Consider the following 16,624-nt stretch of genomic DNA (forward strand, 5'->3'; position numbering starts at 1 on the left):
GCTTTGCGGCAACTTGTTTGCAGTTACAATTGTGGTGAGAGTTGTGTGCAGCTCACTACTATTGATAACTGCAAACAAAACTGTTCCATCTTAGTTGTATTTACATATACGGTATGCACACATGTCACATGTTCCAAAATCCTCTTGCTTAAAAAAAAAATGAAAAAAAAAACATGACTTGATGTCATGGAGAAAAACTGAGACCAATTTTGGTTTCTGCACCACAAAAATAGTTACATGATTCATTTCCATTCACAAATTCATTCAGGAATTGAGAATATGACCTAGAGCGCCATTCCCGAATTAGTTCGGGTTTTGTTTTTTCTTGCTAAGGTGCCAATAAAGCACTAGCCAGACCTCTGGCAATGTTTTTTTCACTTCCACAAAGGGGCAGCATTTTCCATGTTTTCCATGTTAGCGCTTTGTTCCAGCTTCAGCTGTTGTTAAGCGATATATAAACCAATATGCATGTATTGCATTGTATTTTGGACAGCCACCCTCCTGTCAAGCTCATATAGCTCCAGACCAGTGACGTGCGGTGAGGTTCATGGCTGGTGAGGCACTGACGTCATCAATGACGTCACCGCTCGTCTCTACTTAGTATTTGAACGGTAAATTCAGCGATTTTGAAACAAATCCTAAAACGGTGAAGTTAAATGGACAATAACTTTAAAGTACAAATCACTAAATACATCTAACTGTTTAATTTATTTTTTCATTTGATATTTCCATGACAGCTTTCCATGATGACAGGTGAGGCACAGCCTCACCTGCCTCCACTGACTGCACGTCACTGCTCCAGACCCATATCATTTAGGAATTAACTCTTTTTTTTCAGATGAAAGAAGAGTGTCCAAGGTTTCTTACGCTGCATTGAGTGTTTATGTAGTCCTATAACTCAATATTCTGTGGGTTCTGGAATTTGAGTGAAAATGACAAAAACCTTGGCACTGAAGTTGACACATTTTTGCACATGTCTGGCAGTGAATGAGTTAACACATTTACGGCGATAGTTTTCATATGAACACAGATAAATTCATTTTCAAATGCATTGATGGTGTTTCTTGTCAAAGTAATTATTCTGAATTATATATAATTATATATATGTAAATTAAATATTCTGTTTGGACCTATTTGAGACTCTGTTGTTATTTTGATTATTTTTTTAAGTGAATTTATCTGCGTTTATATGAACACGCTCGGATAAATGGGTTAATATCACCAGATTGAATGCCACGATTGTTTTTTTGGACTTCACTGACTTGATCTTAATGAGTGCGCAGAGGTCCATTTCTAACAGCCCATTTAACTCACGCAAATATGGTTCTGGCCTAATAAAACTCCAAGATAAATGGAATGCAATCATGGAGGGAAATAAAGCAGTCGATAAGGTGACGGTGGGGGTACAGAGGAGGGCTTGCAATCGCCCAACTGGTGAGTCTTAGGCTTGCTACCATGAGCTGGTGTGTTGCGGCGTGGTACAATGAGCTACTGTGGGGCCTGCTGTTGGCTCTCTGTGATTCATGTCACCCTGTAATTGGTTTACCTGCTCCTTGTGTGTCTGCCTTGAGAGAGGACCAGAACAAATTACCCAGGGACGACCTCTTGCCGCCCCTTTCTCCTACTCTGTAGCCATTTCCCCCTCCTACCTCTCCCAGGGCGTTCCTCCTGGCTGGCGTCCGACTACGTGTAATGTGTTCTGAATAGATGTTGTTTATTTTATTTTATTTATTTCTTGTGTGTGTTTTAGTGTTGTTGTTGTTCTCTTGTTCATCTATGCAGCTGTTTTCTTGCACTGCTTCAAACATACAGTACCTCCAGTGCAGTCAAATAAATTGCAAACAAGGTGTCCAAAGGGGCTTGGAAAAGCTTAAAATCCGCTTTCAAAACAAATGCTTATTTTATTGAGTGCAGGGAACACCGTGTCCATTTTTTTTTCTCCCAGAAAGGAAGTCATGAAAATTGAATTTGCAGGATTAAACTGTCAACAACATTCTTTTATTCTTGTTTTTATGTACCTCAAAAATATTTCATTCCACATTTAAGGTGGGACTCTGGAGTGTTAAAAGTGTAAGCAAGATTATAATGCAGCCTCACTTCACCAACCCCTTCCTGATCCCTTCATTAACATGCACAAGCGCAATTTTTAGGCATGGCCATTCATGATAGCAGACGATTACCAAAGTGGAAAATGGTGATTAATAGTCATGGAGAACACATCGGATGGAATCTTCAATAAAAGCGATACTCAGCTAGCATGAGCATTGTCAACGATACTTATTTCCATCTTGCTTCCTAATCATCTTAGCCGCGTGAGGTCATTTAGCTATACATTTGACCCCAGATGTATATTCCACCATAGTTTCAGCAAAGTTCCAGAAGGGAACAGGTTAGTGAGAGGCTGTGGGCTGTTCTCTCTTGGGAATGTTTTCACACAGTGCATGGCAAATGATGATTTACACCTCACCGGTCATGGCTTCTGTCTGATTGGTTGTTTTCATAATTTTCATTCATTTTTAAAAGAAATGTATTTTTGTTGTTGTTCAAATAGGTTTTGCGGTGTGTAACATTTGTTTTTAACGATAAGTCACTCCACCATAACAGCCACACCAATCAAAAATGCATCAAAGGGCAATATTTAAAGTTTAAATACAGTTTAAATAAGGGTTATCCAAACTAATCTAATAGTATCGTACACATCTATACAAAATAAGTGATATTTTTAAGAAGGTTTGTGAGACAAAAAAACAAGACCATGAATTGTAGAGCTGGAATCGGTCCTGATAACACCCATTACCAAAGAAAATTAGTTGAATTTAAAACTTCTTTTGAAGTTTTGAAAGTTTTTTTTTGTTTAAAATGTCTTATCTGAAGTGGAATCCGGTTTCACATTGTTGCCAAAAGTAAAATCCTGGTCAGTTATTTCTCCTTTTGGTGCTGTAAATATTATGTTGTTGTGCTAAGCTAGTGTTAAGTCACACGTTAGTTGCCAATTTATACTTGATGGCATTGTCAAAATTCAAAGTGTGTGTGTGTGCGTCTGTGTGTGTGTGTGTGTGTGTGTGTGTGTGTGTGTGTGTGTGTGCGTGTGCGTGTGCGTGTGTGCGCGTGCAAGCAAAAAAAGTCAAATTTCTGTTGTATTACCCTTTAAAAGGCACCACATTAAACATCGCGTAGGTGTATTTAAAAAAATCCTATTCCCTTGCACACTGTCAAGTATCATGTTGACATTTTAGGAATGCATCTTAACCGGGAGTTGTTTTTTTTAATGTGTATATCTGGAACAAATGGGGAGATCACAAGTAAACAGGCTCCCTCGCCGCACGACTCAATGTGTGCACCATTAGACGGTTTCATTTTCACAGCGGGCACACATTTTTGTCTTCTTTGCAACCCGTGCCCTCTTGCTGAAACGCCGCACTGAACAAACACACGCACACACACACACACACACACACACACACACACACACACACACACACACACACACACACGCACGCACACACACACACGCGCACACACACACACACACACACACACACACGCACGCACGCACACACACACACACACACACACACACGAACACACACACAGAGTAAGATCAATGAGGGCGTCGTGCTCCCCCTTTCCACCTACGCAGAATTATTTTGCCGCCTCGAAGCTTATTAAACACTTTCAACATGTCAGAGGATTGAAAATATGATTTGTTTGGGATTTGTCTGCCCTTGTGGCTGCTGAGGCGAGTGACACTTTTCATCCCAATGTCCTTGTACTTGCCTACGCCTCCTCTAGGGGACGTTTGCCTTTTGACTTCCCACTCACAAATACTGCTTCTTCACTCAGGTTTTGTAAAAGCTTGATTTCATTTCATTTATTTGTGTCGACAACATGATGACTTGATGGTTAACCTGAGAAATGACATTGCAGCAGTGTATTGATTTTAAATGTGAACCTCTCGAAAGCAGTTATATGTCGAAATAATGTATTTAGCAAGCTAGCTATGACTCCTCCCCAAAAATACAATGTTGCCCTTAGAGCACCCAGTTGTCTTTTGCAACAGAGAAAGAGGCGTAAAAGTGAGAAATGGGGTTGGAAAAATAAATAAATAAACATCAGCCATGAAAGGCAGCATGTGGAAAGCGCCTTTGTGTTGGTCGTCCTGCATTAGAACGCCTCATTGTTGCAGAATGGAAAAGTCCCGTGGGATCCAGGGCGGGCTTTAAGTGGATATATTGTCAACTGTTCAATTAAAAAAAATGTTTGTCAAACTGGTATGTATTTTCCCATGTCATACAAATTGTATTTTCATTGACAACTGACACTTGAGCAAGGCCCCGTTTTTTGAAAAAAGCTTTTTTTTTAAATTTTTTTTTAAATGTCTTTCTTGCCTCATTTTATATTATGTTTTTTTTAATGCCCAGCCAATCTCTTTTTGGGATTACAATGTCACCGCAAGAACCATATTCACCATATTCACCATATTCACCATATTCATTTTTTTTTCAAGATAGCATGGCAGAATGCATGTCACAGATATATTTATGCTCCTCCCCCGTAATGGCACCAATACCATTTCATGGTTTACTGAGCACATTGAACCACATTCGCTCTTTGTCAAGTCTCACGCTCTGCCCCCACTCACCCCCCTCACCTTCCGCCACTGTGTTTCTCTTTCACGCGGACACGCCTTCCACACATGGACTGAGATACAGGCCAGTGTGTGCGTGTATGTCCGTGTTCCACTCACTCAACCCTCTGGATGTTGCTTAATTGCATTTGGGTCAGCGCTTTGCTGCTGCAACTGAAGGACATGGAATCTGTCAGTTTCCCGGTTTGGCGCTGACACGTGTGTGAGTGTGTGTGCGCACTAACTGGACATCCGGTTTGTTTTACACAAGCGTGTCAGACTGCAGTCAGTCACATGCTCCTCTCATCTCCTCCCTGTGATGACCCCGGTGTGGTGATAACAGATAATGTGTGCGCACTGTCCTCATGCAGACGCACGCGCTTCCTTTTCATCTCAAATGATAGAAATCTCGAGCCTTTGGTGACTATTGGGAAATCGTTCCTTCGCAAAAATATAATCTTCCACAGCTGGTTGTCTGCATTGGAATGCGTTCATTCATTCATTTATTCATCGTACAATGTTGAAACTGCACATTTCTTGCTCAGTGTTTTCAGCCCCTTGCTCCTCGCAATACGTCAGACAACATGCACGTGCATCAGCAGAGTATCACTGATGTTTGCAACGCGTGTGATGTGGTTGTGTGGTGTTTTCTGTGAACTACCTTGTGTAGACACATCGGAAGACTCTTATGCCTCTAATTTCAGTGTTTCTTTCATTGTTCACGTTTGGTGTTTCGAGGTCTTCTATTTTGTCTCACATTTTACACTTAGCCACTGTAGCCTACATCCGCTCGCTTACTGGGGAGGGGGAACTAATCCAGGACATCCTCAAAGACCAAACTTCTCCACAAACTTCAACTCGTCCAGAATTCTTCAGCCCGGATCATCACGAGAACCTCATCCTTTCACCACATCACCCCCGTCCTCCAAGAGCTCCACTGGCTCCCAGTCAAATATAGAGTCAACTTTAAAATTCTTCTTTATACATTTAAATCTATCCATAACCTTGTCCCCCCCATACCTATATTACCTTCTTCAAATTTCTATTGCCTCTCGTTCCCTCAGATCCTCTTCCTCCCTCCACCGCGAATGGTGTTTTTTCAAACATTTTTCATATATAAGACACACTGGACTGTGATGTGCACCTTCAATGAATGACATGTTTAAAAACATTTCCATATATAAACCACACCACATTTTAAGGCTCTACAGTAATGGTTAATGGTTTCTTATGGGAAATAAATGTTTGGCAGACAAACTTTTCACCTTACACACACTCTCTGGGAACCAATTAAGTTCGTAAACTGAGGTATCACTGCATTGTGTAAGATTGCCAGTACGCTAATTGGTGTTTTTCATCAACTGGTGGTGTCTATATTTCAAGAACTCTAGTGATAATCAACTCGATCATTTCACAAAATATGATTTCTCGCTACAGTGTCATCACATCGGTTGGGAATCACAGCTGTAGAGACAGTGTACATAATTGGCCAACAGAGGGGGCACCTTGCGGTATAACGAACAAACTTGTAGGTCAGGATATCCGATGGCACATTCTTATAATGCTGCACAGCTGAAGTGGCGTATTTATAGAAGCAGGCCTAGTGGCTCGCGTGTCACCCACATCACAGCTGCTCGCGGGGCATGGCCGCCCGCTGCTCCGCCGCTTGTCACATTAAAACACAAGATAAACAAACAGCATCATTGCACATTTATATTGAGGTTGGCGGTGGTGACACCATGTTTTATTAAGGCCTGAGGGAGCCACGTGACTATTAGCTAGTTTGGAAGAGAATGGGGGATATACAGGTTCTTAGAACACAATAGGCAACAATAACACTCAGTTATAGCGCCGACTGCCTCCAATGATGATGTGTTAATATTTGTGTACGTCTGTTCTGCCTTTTTCTTGGCTCCTGACTGACTTGGGCACTGGGCAATACCATTTTGGAATTGGGGGCGGGAAAAATTTTTAATATAGATTTTTTTGCCCATCAGTCTGTTAGCATCCAATTGTCTGCTTATAAGGGAATGATGCAAGACATTATGAATAGATAGCTTCATGATGTCGTATGTTATGAATAGACAGACTGGACTCCACTTTTGGTCTTTTAGGGCAGTACAATGGTTCAATTGTGGCTCAGATGGCAAAACTAACAACATCCAAATTGCAAGAGTACCAGTCCACTTTGTTCGTCCGTTAATGTATTTATAAGCAGGCTACACTCGAGTGAAAGTACAAATAGCAATTCTGCTTCGTATATGGGCGGATATATTGCCAAATTTTGTTATCGAGTGGCCTACCAAAACAAGTTTTGAAGAACATGAATGAGAGGTGCTCGTAGTCGGGAAAATGGTTTATGATTTCTTCAGAATCGTTAGCCTCATAGCATAATCTCTTATCTCATTCACTACAAGACGATGTGCAAAAATGTGTCCACTCCACTGCCAGGGTTTTTGTCATTTTCACTCAAATTGCAGGACCCACAGAATAGTGAGTTTAAGGATTACATAAACTTTCAATGTAGCAAAAGAAACCTTAGACGTTTTTCTTTCATCAGAAAAAAAAAAGTTAATTCCTAAATTATATTGGTCTAGAGTTATCTGAGCTTGAAAGAGGGGCAGCTGTACAAAATGCAATATGGTAAATACATATTGTTTTACATAACACTTTAACATCAGCTGAAGCTTTAACAAAGTGCAAACATGGAAAAAAGTCAAATCCTGCCCCCCGGGGAACGGAAAACAATGCCAGAGGTCTGACTAGTGCTTTATTGGCACCCCCACGCATAATAAAAAAACAAAACCTGAACAAATTTGTGAATGGCACTCCGTTGTACACTTTTCAATTCCCGAATAAAATCAGGGATGACAACGAATAAGTTAACATTTTCAGAAAAAAAGTACAACACTTTCAATGTGATGTCTCGATTCAGCTTTTATGTTTACCATCACCATGATTAACAATCTACACCAGGTTAAGGCACGTGAGTGCATTCCAGGCTATATGGACACATCTAATCATTTCTTTCCAAGATGATGCGGAAATAATCTGTCATTTCATAAATCCGTCCAACAATGAAATGGTATGTCTGTTATATAACTTGTTTGCCCAGGGGAAATAATAACCTTTGGCACAGCCACAGCAGAATTACAACAGCCGCGTGTTGGCTCAAGTGTCTTATTCAAACTCAGGTGACTGATGAATAGACAGAGCACACATTAAGTATTTGGCTTTTGATATTTAAACTTGAAATGCCTTTTTTTCGGGGGGACTTGTTTTAGTCAACACCTATTTATTTGTTTTGAACTCGTCTGACTTATATGCGGCACAATTGTGACTGTGGGTCGGTGTCTGTCGCGATATGTCCCCTGCGACTGACAGGCAACCAGTAAAAGGGGTAGTTCGCCTTCTGCCCAAAGTCACTACCCAACATAGAGAGGAAAATAAAGACTTTTGACAAGCGGAAAACTATTTTTAAGTTCTAAAAGGCTTAGGGAAATGTTTTCTTACCTAGGCTAACAACATGGACTCTACTTGCCTCAATGGTGATGCCAGTAAGTGGTATTATAATTAAGTCAAGGTACTACTGTATTTATAGTAGATTAATGCTGACATGTTTACCACTTTAGGCTGCGAACTAGACTGAATCAACAGCACGTCTGCTGCTTTCATCAGAACATTGCCAGCCCCGATGAATCAACAGCTATTTCCACTCACTCAGCGCGATATTTAACCATCCAATAATTGATTATTTTGCCTATCCTGACCCAGCTTGAGAGCTGTGTGAGGAGGGAGGGTAAACGGAGAATAGAGTGGCGATAATAAACGCAATGAGAATGCCTGTCAGGATATGGGAGTTTTCCACTCGAGATAATGGTGTGTGTGCAGAGACTGTTGGGAAGGCGGGAGAGGAGGGAGGGGGGCAAGGCGGGGAAGCATAAGGGCCAGCGGAGCTGAGTGGTGTTGATTGGCCTGTTTGAAAACACATGAACTGCACACGGGCGGATGGCCCGACACAGAGGCTGCACGCACCCGGCGAAAAAAAAGTGTCGCTCTGCGCTACACCGTGCCACGCTGCAGCCTCAACCACATTAGAGCAAATGAATCCATTCCACCTCCTGTTATGGCAGGGGCCTCCAGGAAGTGGGGGGTGACGTGAGGGGAGGATGAGGGAGGCTTGAGATATGAGGGACGGGTGTGGAGTTGGGGGGGTTGGCAGAGAAGAAAATTATAGAGAGGGAAATGGAAGGTGGTGGAGAAAGAGCGACGTGCTGGGCGCCTCTAATGATGTCTGAGGGCTACAGAATAGAAGAGCAAAAAGCACAAAGTGTCTGTGGGAGGCGAGAGAGAAGGAGAGAGAGAGAGAGAAAAAAAAATGTGGCCGTGTCAGCAAAGGCGATGAGGTGGATAGAAGCCTCCCCCCCGACTGTGTCCGCAAAGCCACACTGACACTTGTTGTCGTTGTTAAATAACATTTTATTGTTCTACACTTGACAGGCTGAATGTACATTGGATTATTGTAAAACCAAAGCAAATTAATTCAAACCAGAACAACATTTTGCATTGTAGCCTAGCCAATTAAAAAAAACAGTTTCTAACAGGGCACCTCATACAACTATTAGAATAAAAAAATCTATATTGTATTTTCCGGTGCATAAATCACACCCCCAATGAAGAGTGTATTTAAAAAAAAAATCCATATATAAGGCACACCGGACTATGAGGCACACCTTCAGTGAAAGAACAACTTTTTCCAAATATAATATATCAATATATATGGTAAAAGGTTTCCAATTATAAGGCCCAACACATTATAAGGCGCTACAGTAGAGACTGGGGTTACGCACTGCTCCTTCTACAGGGGGAAATGGAGCCAGTGGCTGCTCACAGTTGTTGCATGACCAATTGTGGCTCAATATTACTTCACATATAAGGCACACCTGAGTATAAGGGGCATGGTCATCTTTTGGAGTAAATCAAGGCTTTTGGGTGCGCTTTATACACCGTAAAATATGTATATTTTGCTGCGTTAATTGAGCAGCAATTGTGTTGCTCTCTCTACTGTGCCTGCCTTCACCACCTGGTGGCAGTATCAGACAAACACACACGCACGGACACACGTATTGACACACGCATTTTTGTCAACTCCTCTCAGCTCATCAGTACGGCACTATTTATCATTGTTCATGGACGATAAATTTATGACTGAGAACTTAAATTGCCTAATTGTTCTCTCGGTTGTAGCATCCCTCCACTGATGCTATTTAGTGGTAGCATCAACCATGCTGACTAAAAAGATTATGCCTAAAAAACAACCGAATCATTGTTTTAAATACATCATGTGCGCTTGCCTTTTTTTCACTTAGTTTGACAGTCAACTTTGTGGGGTAGTTTGATACTTAACAAACTTTAAAGTCGCATCGCCTGGTTTGCAGGGGATGCTTGGGTTTGAAAACCATCTTTTGTGACACCAGTCCCGGAAGCGCTTGTGACACGCTTGATGACGGAGAATAGCAAGAACTTGAGCAATTTTAAACTGGATTTTTTTAGATGGCTGACTGCAAATGGTCAGATCAATGACTCGTCAAGTTGATGGACTTGGTATTCATCAAAGCTTATCGATTGTAAGCAGGAGAAGCTGGCCGTTTTTACTTGCTCGCATGCTTTCGAGGGAGCGACAATAAATCTTCAGCCTGTGTGCACATCGTGAGATGCAGGTGATCATTAACTTGTGTGCTTGTGCATCTTAGGTTCACATACACGCCTTCTTTGTAATTTCGGAAAGAGGCAGAAGCTTCCACAAATGTCGAGTTTTGTTTGTGTTTTGTCACTCAGGCCGACTGCTCGTGCTGCCGTAACGTAATTGGATGTGTAATCCTTTGTTTTGCACCTCTGCTGAGTGCAGCTGATTAAGATGTTGGGGAGACAATAAAGATCGGCGATAACTGAGACAAAACATTCCAGCACAAAAAAAAGAGAGTATGGCGTTTAGAGTTTGCCGTTAGAATAGTTTACCCTCCCGTCCCCCATGCTCCACCCTCCACCCTTGATGTCATGACAGTTGAGTGTGTTTGTTATTGCCTGACTACTGTATTTACAAAGTAAACACGCAGGGCGGTGGGGCTCACGTTATACACCAATCCCACGAGTGATGGGGTGTGGTGCTAAGGCAACCCTTGTTTATTGATCTTGGGACATTTGCGTATTTTCCCTGGACAAGCTCTTCAAGCTTGGTCTTTTCCAGCTCATATAAAAGGTGAGACTGTTAGGGAGAAGGTGCTGTGACTCACACACAAAACTACACAACAGAAAAGTAAATTGATGGGAAATACTTTTGATTGATAACAATGCTATTGAGAATGTCTCTACCCTAACGCATTTTATTCTATGCGACTTGAATTGAGAATATTATGAAGGGTGATGCAGGATTTTTATCAGCTGGTGTTGCATTAGACAAGAATAAACACACCCCTAAATGTCCCCATCTGGAAAAAATGGGAAGCAAATCTGAAGATTGTTGACATAAGTAAGTGCGTTTTTTTGTGTTGTAATTTTCTTTACGGTATACCCCTTAGCGTCTTAGGGGCCGCACACTCTTAAATCATTTGCTGCCATTCCCGAATTTATTCGGGAATTCAGACCTCTGGCAATGTTTTTTTCCCTTCCACGAGCGGGCAGCATTTGCCTTTTGTCCAAGTTAGCACTTTGTTACAGCTTCAGTTTTTGTTAAAGCGCTATATAAATAAATATGTATGCATTGTATTGTATTTTGTACAGTCACCCCCATTTCAAGCCCAGCTAACTTCAGACCCATATAACTTAGGAATTAACTATTTTTCATAGGAAAGAAAAGAGTCTAAGGTTTCTAACGCTGTATTGAATGTTTGTGTAGTTCTAAATCTCAATATTCTGTATTACAGTATTACAATATTCTGTATTACAGTGAAAATGACAAAAACCTTGGCACTGGAGTGGACTCATTTTTGCACATCTACTGGCAGTGAATGAGTTCATTTTATTTGCAATGTACATTTTTTAGAGTGGATGGGTAATAACACGTTTACTGCTCAGAGTGTCATTTTACACCACCCGATAAACCTGATGTTGTCCACAGGTGGGTGTTCACTTTCCCCCGTCAACACTACTCACTCCACTCATCTTCTTCCTCTTCTGGTGTCTCGTATGTGATGCGACAACTGAAGAAGAATAAGAAAAGCGGTGAATCAATAGCCACAAGGTCAGACTTGCGGCCGGCCGGCCGGCGGCTGGCTTGAGCATGCACCCCACTAGTGGGCTGCAGAACTGACTGTGAGGGATTTGCAGCGCTTGTCAAGGCTGAAAGGAGCCCTCCCCTGGACTACTACAAGCTCCAGGTTGTGATAGTATTTGAATGAAGCCCGGGCAGCAACAGAAAAGGAAGACATCTACTGGATGTCAGGTGACACTGCGGGGCAGATGAACTAGGCCATGGGCGCCAAATCTGTATGGACTTAAATTTGGGGCTCGTGCGGTGATTTTCACAGATGGTCAGTAAAGGCACCATTATTATATCACATGTAGGTCGGATGGGAAAATAAAAGACTAAAATAAATTTAAAAAAACGCATTCGCTCCCTGCCATTTGACCACATTCTCCTTAATGTTTAAGACGTTCTAAATGCAGTGTGGGTAATTCTACTTCGCTAAGATCACAGGATTAGTAACACACTCTTATTCTATCTGCAAGTGCTCCTTTGAAGTCTTACCTTTATACACAATAAAAAAAGGTTATGTTTACTTGCTCGTGAAGGGAGATTGTGTGCGTTTGCAACATTTGCGGAGATCAACTTACCACACAGGAACATTTTGCTGGCTGTGCATCCACAGTTTGTCACTGCGGGGTGGCATTGATGGAGGCTTTATCAGTACCGAGCAGCTTTCTAGAATGCACACACATGCATACATATTATACCTCTGCCCGCCCACCCCGCCACCACCTGTAGTTTCACCCTTTATGCGACGGAATCTGTGATGAGATAAACACATTGGGATGGCGAGGGACAGAGGTCTCTCTACCAAAGCAGCGCGATGCCTATTAATCCCGATTTAACCCATTTTACGGAGCTGGTCAGAGCGAATAAGCATGTGTGATTGGCGTGGTGGTGCTTTTTAGTATGATCAAAGCTGATGTTCCCCATTATGAACCAGAAGATATTCAATAGATTGAATATGTTCATTATTGTTTGTTATGGAGGCAATTTGTTTTGTTGAAGTACTCTCTCTATATTATTAAATGTTACATCTCTCGTGTCATGAATCCCTGAAATACAGTCTACATCTGTTTTTTTTTTTGCGCTTGTGTTCTTCTGGGTCAGAGGTGGATGGTGACTTTTTCCAGCCGACTTTGGATGATAAGTGGAAGATAGGACCACAAATGGACAAATTACTTTGACATTCACTTTCATGCGTATGGACAATTTATGGACACATTACATATCAGAATCAGAAAACCTTTATTCGTCCCCCAATGGGGAAATTTAGAGCGGACGACAAATTAATGAATAACTATATTACACATTTCGGGTCAAAAATACTCACTGCTATTGTGGTTTACATGGGACAATTAGAATTTTTGGTTCAGACTTTAGCAATCATGGAATTTCACAAGTTTTATTTGGTTTCGCAGGCCGAATCAAATAATGTGACGGGCCAGATTTGGCCCGCGGGCCGTGACTTTGACACCTGTGATGTAGAGCCTTAGAAGCAACGGACGTTCCATACTTGTTTTTGGAATAATGAACTCAGCCCAAGTGCCGACATAATTGTTTGGTTGAAGGTCGAGATTTAAAGTCTGAATATCAGCACTAGGACGCATGTGCTAACCATTGCCCCACCGCGTTGCTCGCCTCCCATCCTTTCACTGTCATTCACAGTGGAAATTCAAGAATGATTCAGTGTGTAAATTGTAATACAATATTGCATCTATGGTTAAACAAACACTCCAGGCCATTATTAGTAGAATAGTGCAACCTAATATGATAAACAATTTGGTGCAGCAAAGTGTGATTTACAACTCTGCGTCAAGGTCGTTTTTTATCACTTCTGTCCATACATATCACACGGTTAGTTTGATAGCAACATGCCCTGAACCAACCGACCGTCTTCTTTGTATTGCAGATCAACAGTCAAAGTTTCATGGCGTCCCGGTAGAAGCGCCAACATGAACACGCTACCATCCATGGACCGGCATATCCAGCAGACCAATGACAGGCTGCAGTGCATCAAACAGGTTTGACCTTTCCTGACCTCAACTTTCTTTTGTATCCTGCTCTTAAGAAAAAATGTGTAGTTTTGTGCATGCGCTGTATCAACATCAGAGGTGCTTTAGATTTGCTTGAATCTTGACTTTGTCATACTGACATGGTGGGATTGGCATAGGATTTGTTTGTCAGAATCGACTATTCATCTCCACCAGATTCATTCTGGAGTCCAACCATTGAACTTGTTGCAATCATTTTTGAGCATGTGTTCACTCATCGGGTCCATCCACCTTTTGTGCCACCTATAATGTTCACAGCCAAGGTGCGCCACAGTCTGTCCCGACTTGACTTTTGGCGACAGACGGACTGACCCATTTACTGGTCACCAGTGTGTGCCATTAAATACACATCAATGCAGAGATTTGGCACCCGTTGAGCAGTGGGTGGCAACTTTGTCCTCTTCAGGGTACTGGGGACCAGTTGCTGACCTCTTGACCAAGAAATGTGTACGAAATACGATTTTGGCAGAGATGGTACAGACAGGCAACCATTCAGACTCACTTTCACACAATTGTAGCAGGAATCGAACGCATCCAACGAACACCTCTACCGTAACTCCGCAACAGCCTCATTTTTCCCAAAGTATGTTTTAATGTTGTGAAATATTGGAATCCATGTCAAACTGTCAAGGATTTTAGTCAACAACAGCCACAAATCAATTTACGCAAGACAAACCGCACTGAATTGGCTACGCACTCAGGAAGGCAGTGAGCTGACTGATCTGTGGCAGGTCTAAAACAGAATCACTCCATCATCTCTTTGTTTGCAAAATTTGTAGCAGCACTGCTACACTCCCGTAACGGTCCTTTTCCTTACCCAACCCGAAATGGCAACTGGAGCAACCCCTTCCACCCTTCACACCGGAACTCATGTTGTCAGTCAGAGTGACAGTGGCAAGCATGTTGCGGCAAAAGGAGCCGTGAGTTTGCATGCGGGCAGACGGGCCCCCTTGCGGCGCGCGCTCGGATTCCTCCGGTGCCCGAGGCGAAGGCGCCCTCCCATCAACTGGCGGTGATGCCAGCTCATATCACTCATGTAAAACAGGCTCACTCCATGAGAGCCTTCCTTTCCCCGTTCCCGGTCGAAAGTGGGTAACTGTAGTGATCACAAAGGAGTCTTGAGTCAGTCACTCAAGGCCTTCCTTCTCGAGGCTCATGATATCTCTGGTCGGTCCCAGAGATTTTCTCAATGGGCGGGTGCTCTGGGTGGGCGCTTTTGTCACACACAAGAAAAAAAGGCACCCTTTCAGAAGCCTTCACCTCTCGCCGGCCCCGAAGGACAATACTTCTACCTTCTCCGCAGGAACTCACAAAACAAGGCGCTCCAGCTCCACATGATCATAATAAACGCTTTCAAGTGGGCTCAATCTCGCCGGGGCTCTGTGTCGTTTCAGTGCTATTAACCTCCTGAGCCGCCAAAGAAAGCGAGCCCAATTTTTAAAACCACTTATTGTGTCCCGGCAGCTAGAGTAGCCTTCAGATAGCCGGGGAGAAAAGACTTGACTGTTTAGAGCCTCGGCGAACAAGCGCGAGAGACTGACAGACACTGAAAGAGATTAGACAACATACACCCGTCGGCCATAGCATGTGCACACATAGCTGCCAGGACCAAGGTTGTTTGATTTATGCGAGGGCACAAGCCAGCCAGTCGGATTCCGGCGCTCTGTTACATTTTGGAGAAGAAAGACAAGAGCGGGGAGGGGAGGGGAGGGGAGGATTTTGGTGGTGGGAAAGACTGAACGCAGGCTGTGAGGGCGAGGCTGTCCGTCGCCAAGAAAGATTAACAAGAAACATTGGCATCATTGTGACTGAGGTTATGATCTCCTTCCCACAATGCAGCCGAGTGCCGAGTAGGCGTACATCGGACGCTGTCAAGGTCCTCACAGGGTCTTGCAAAAACACAAGACCTCGAATCAAAAGGGGTCCACGGTGCAAGGCTGAGACCATGCTTTGATTCCAACTCTTTTTACAATTCCTGTGAGAAAGCAGGGAAATAACACCCGCACATATTTTTCTTTTGTTTCTGACTTTTTTTTGTGTGTTTATGTAGCACTTACAGAACCCGGCCAATTTCCACTCGGCGGCCACAGAGCTGCTCGACTGGTGCGGGGATCCCCGGGCCTTCCAGCGACCTTTTGAACAGAGCCTTATGGGATGCTTGACGGTAAGCAAACCTCAAATGTGGTTTTGCACTCGAATTTTTAGCGCCTTTAACTCATTCACTGCCATTCCTGAATTTATCCGGGTATTGAAAAGCATGACGCGGAGCGCCATTCCCGAATTTGAGCTTTGGGGTGAAGATCAAGCTACAATCAGACCTCTGGCAATGTTTTCCCTCCCACGAGGGGGCAGCGTTTGCCTTTTGTACAGCCACCCCCACTTCCACTGCAGAACCAAATAAGCTCGACATAAACTTTTTTTCTGATGAGAGAAGAGAGTCTCAGGTTTCTTACACTGCATTGGATGTTTATGTAGTCCTAAAAGTCATTTTTTTTTGTGGGTTCTGCAATTTGAGTGAAAATGACAAAAAACCTGGCACTGGAGTGAACACATTTTTGCACATCGTCTGGCAGTGAATGAGTTAAGATGGGGTTGACCAGGTATTTGCAATGAATGCTTGCCATGAAATGTCCCCTTTGCTTTTATCTTGTGGGGCTTGGAGTTGAAAATATTGCGAGCTATGGTTTGATAAATATG

General features: G+C 42.8%; 1 protein-coding gene across 3 annotated transcripts in view; it reads left to right on the forward strand.

The window, feature by feature from the left end:
- zmiz1a (zinc finger, MIZ-type containing 1a) overlaps nt 1–16,624 on the forward strand; it is a 137,654-nt gene that overhangs the window by 86,373 nt on the left and 34,657 nt on the right. For all 3 annotated transcript variants that reach the window (XM_089011794.1, XM_089011795.1, XM_089011796.1), the window contains exons 4-5: nt 13,786–13,897; nt 15,978–16,091. In XM_089011794.1, the coding sequence (XP_088867920.1) occupies nt 13,829–13,897; nt 15,978–16,091 (183 nt within the window). In that variant the 5' untranslated portion in view covers nt 13,786–13,828. The remainder of the gene's footprint in view (nt 1–13,785; nt 13,898–15,977; nt 16,092–16,624) is intronic.

The sequence above is a fragment of the Hippocampus bargibanti genome, linkage group LG13 (assembly GCF_051943395.1).
Source record: "Hippocampus bargibanti isolate YZ-2025 linkage group LG13, ASM5194339v1, whole genome shotgun sequence".
In the NCBI taxonomy this organism is placed as follows: Eukaryota; Metazoa; Chordata; class Actinopteri; order Syngnathiformes; family Syngnathidae; genus Hippocampus; species Hippocampus bargibanti.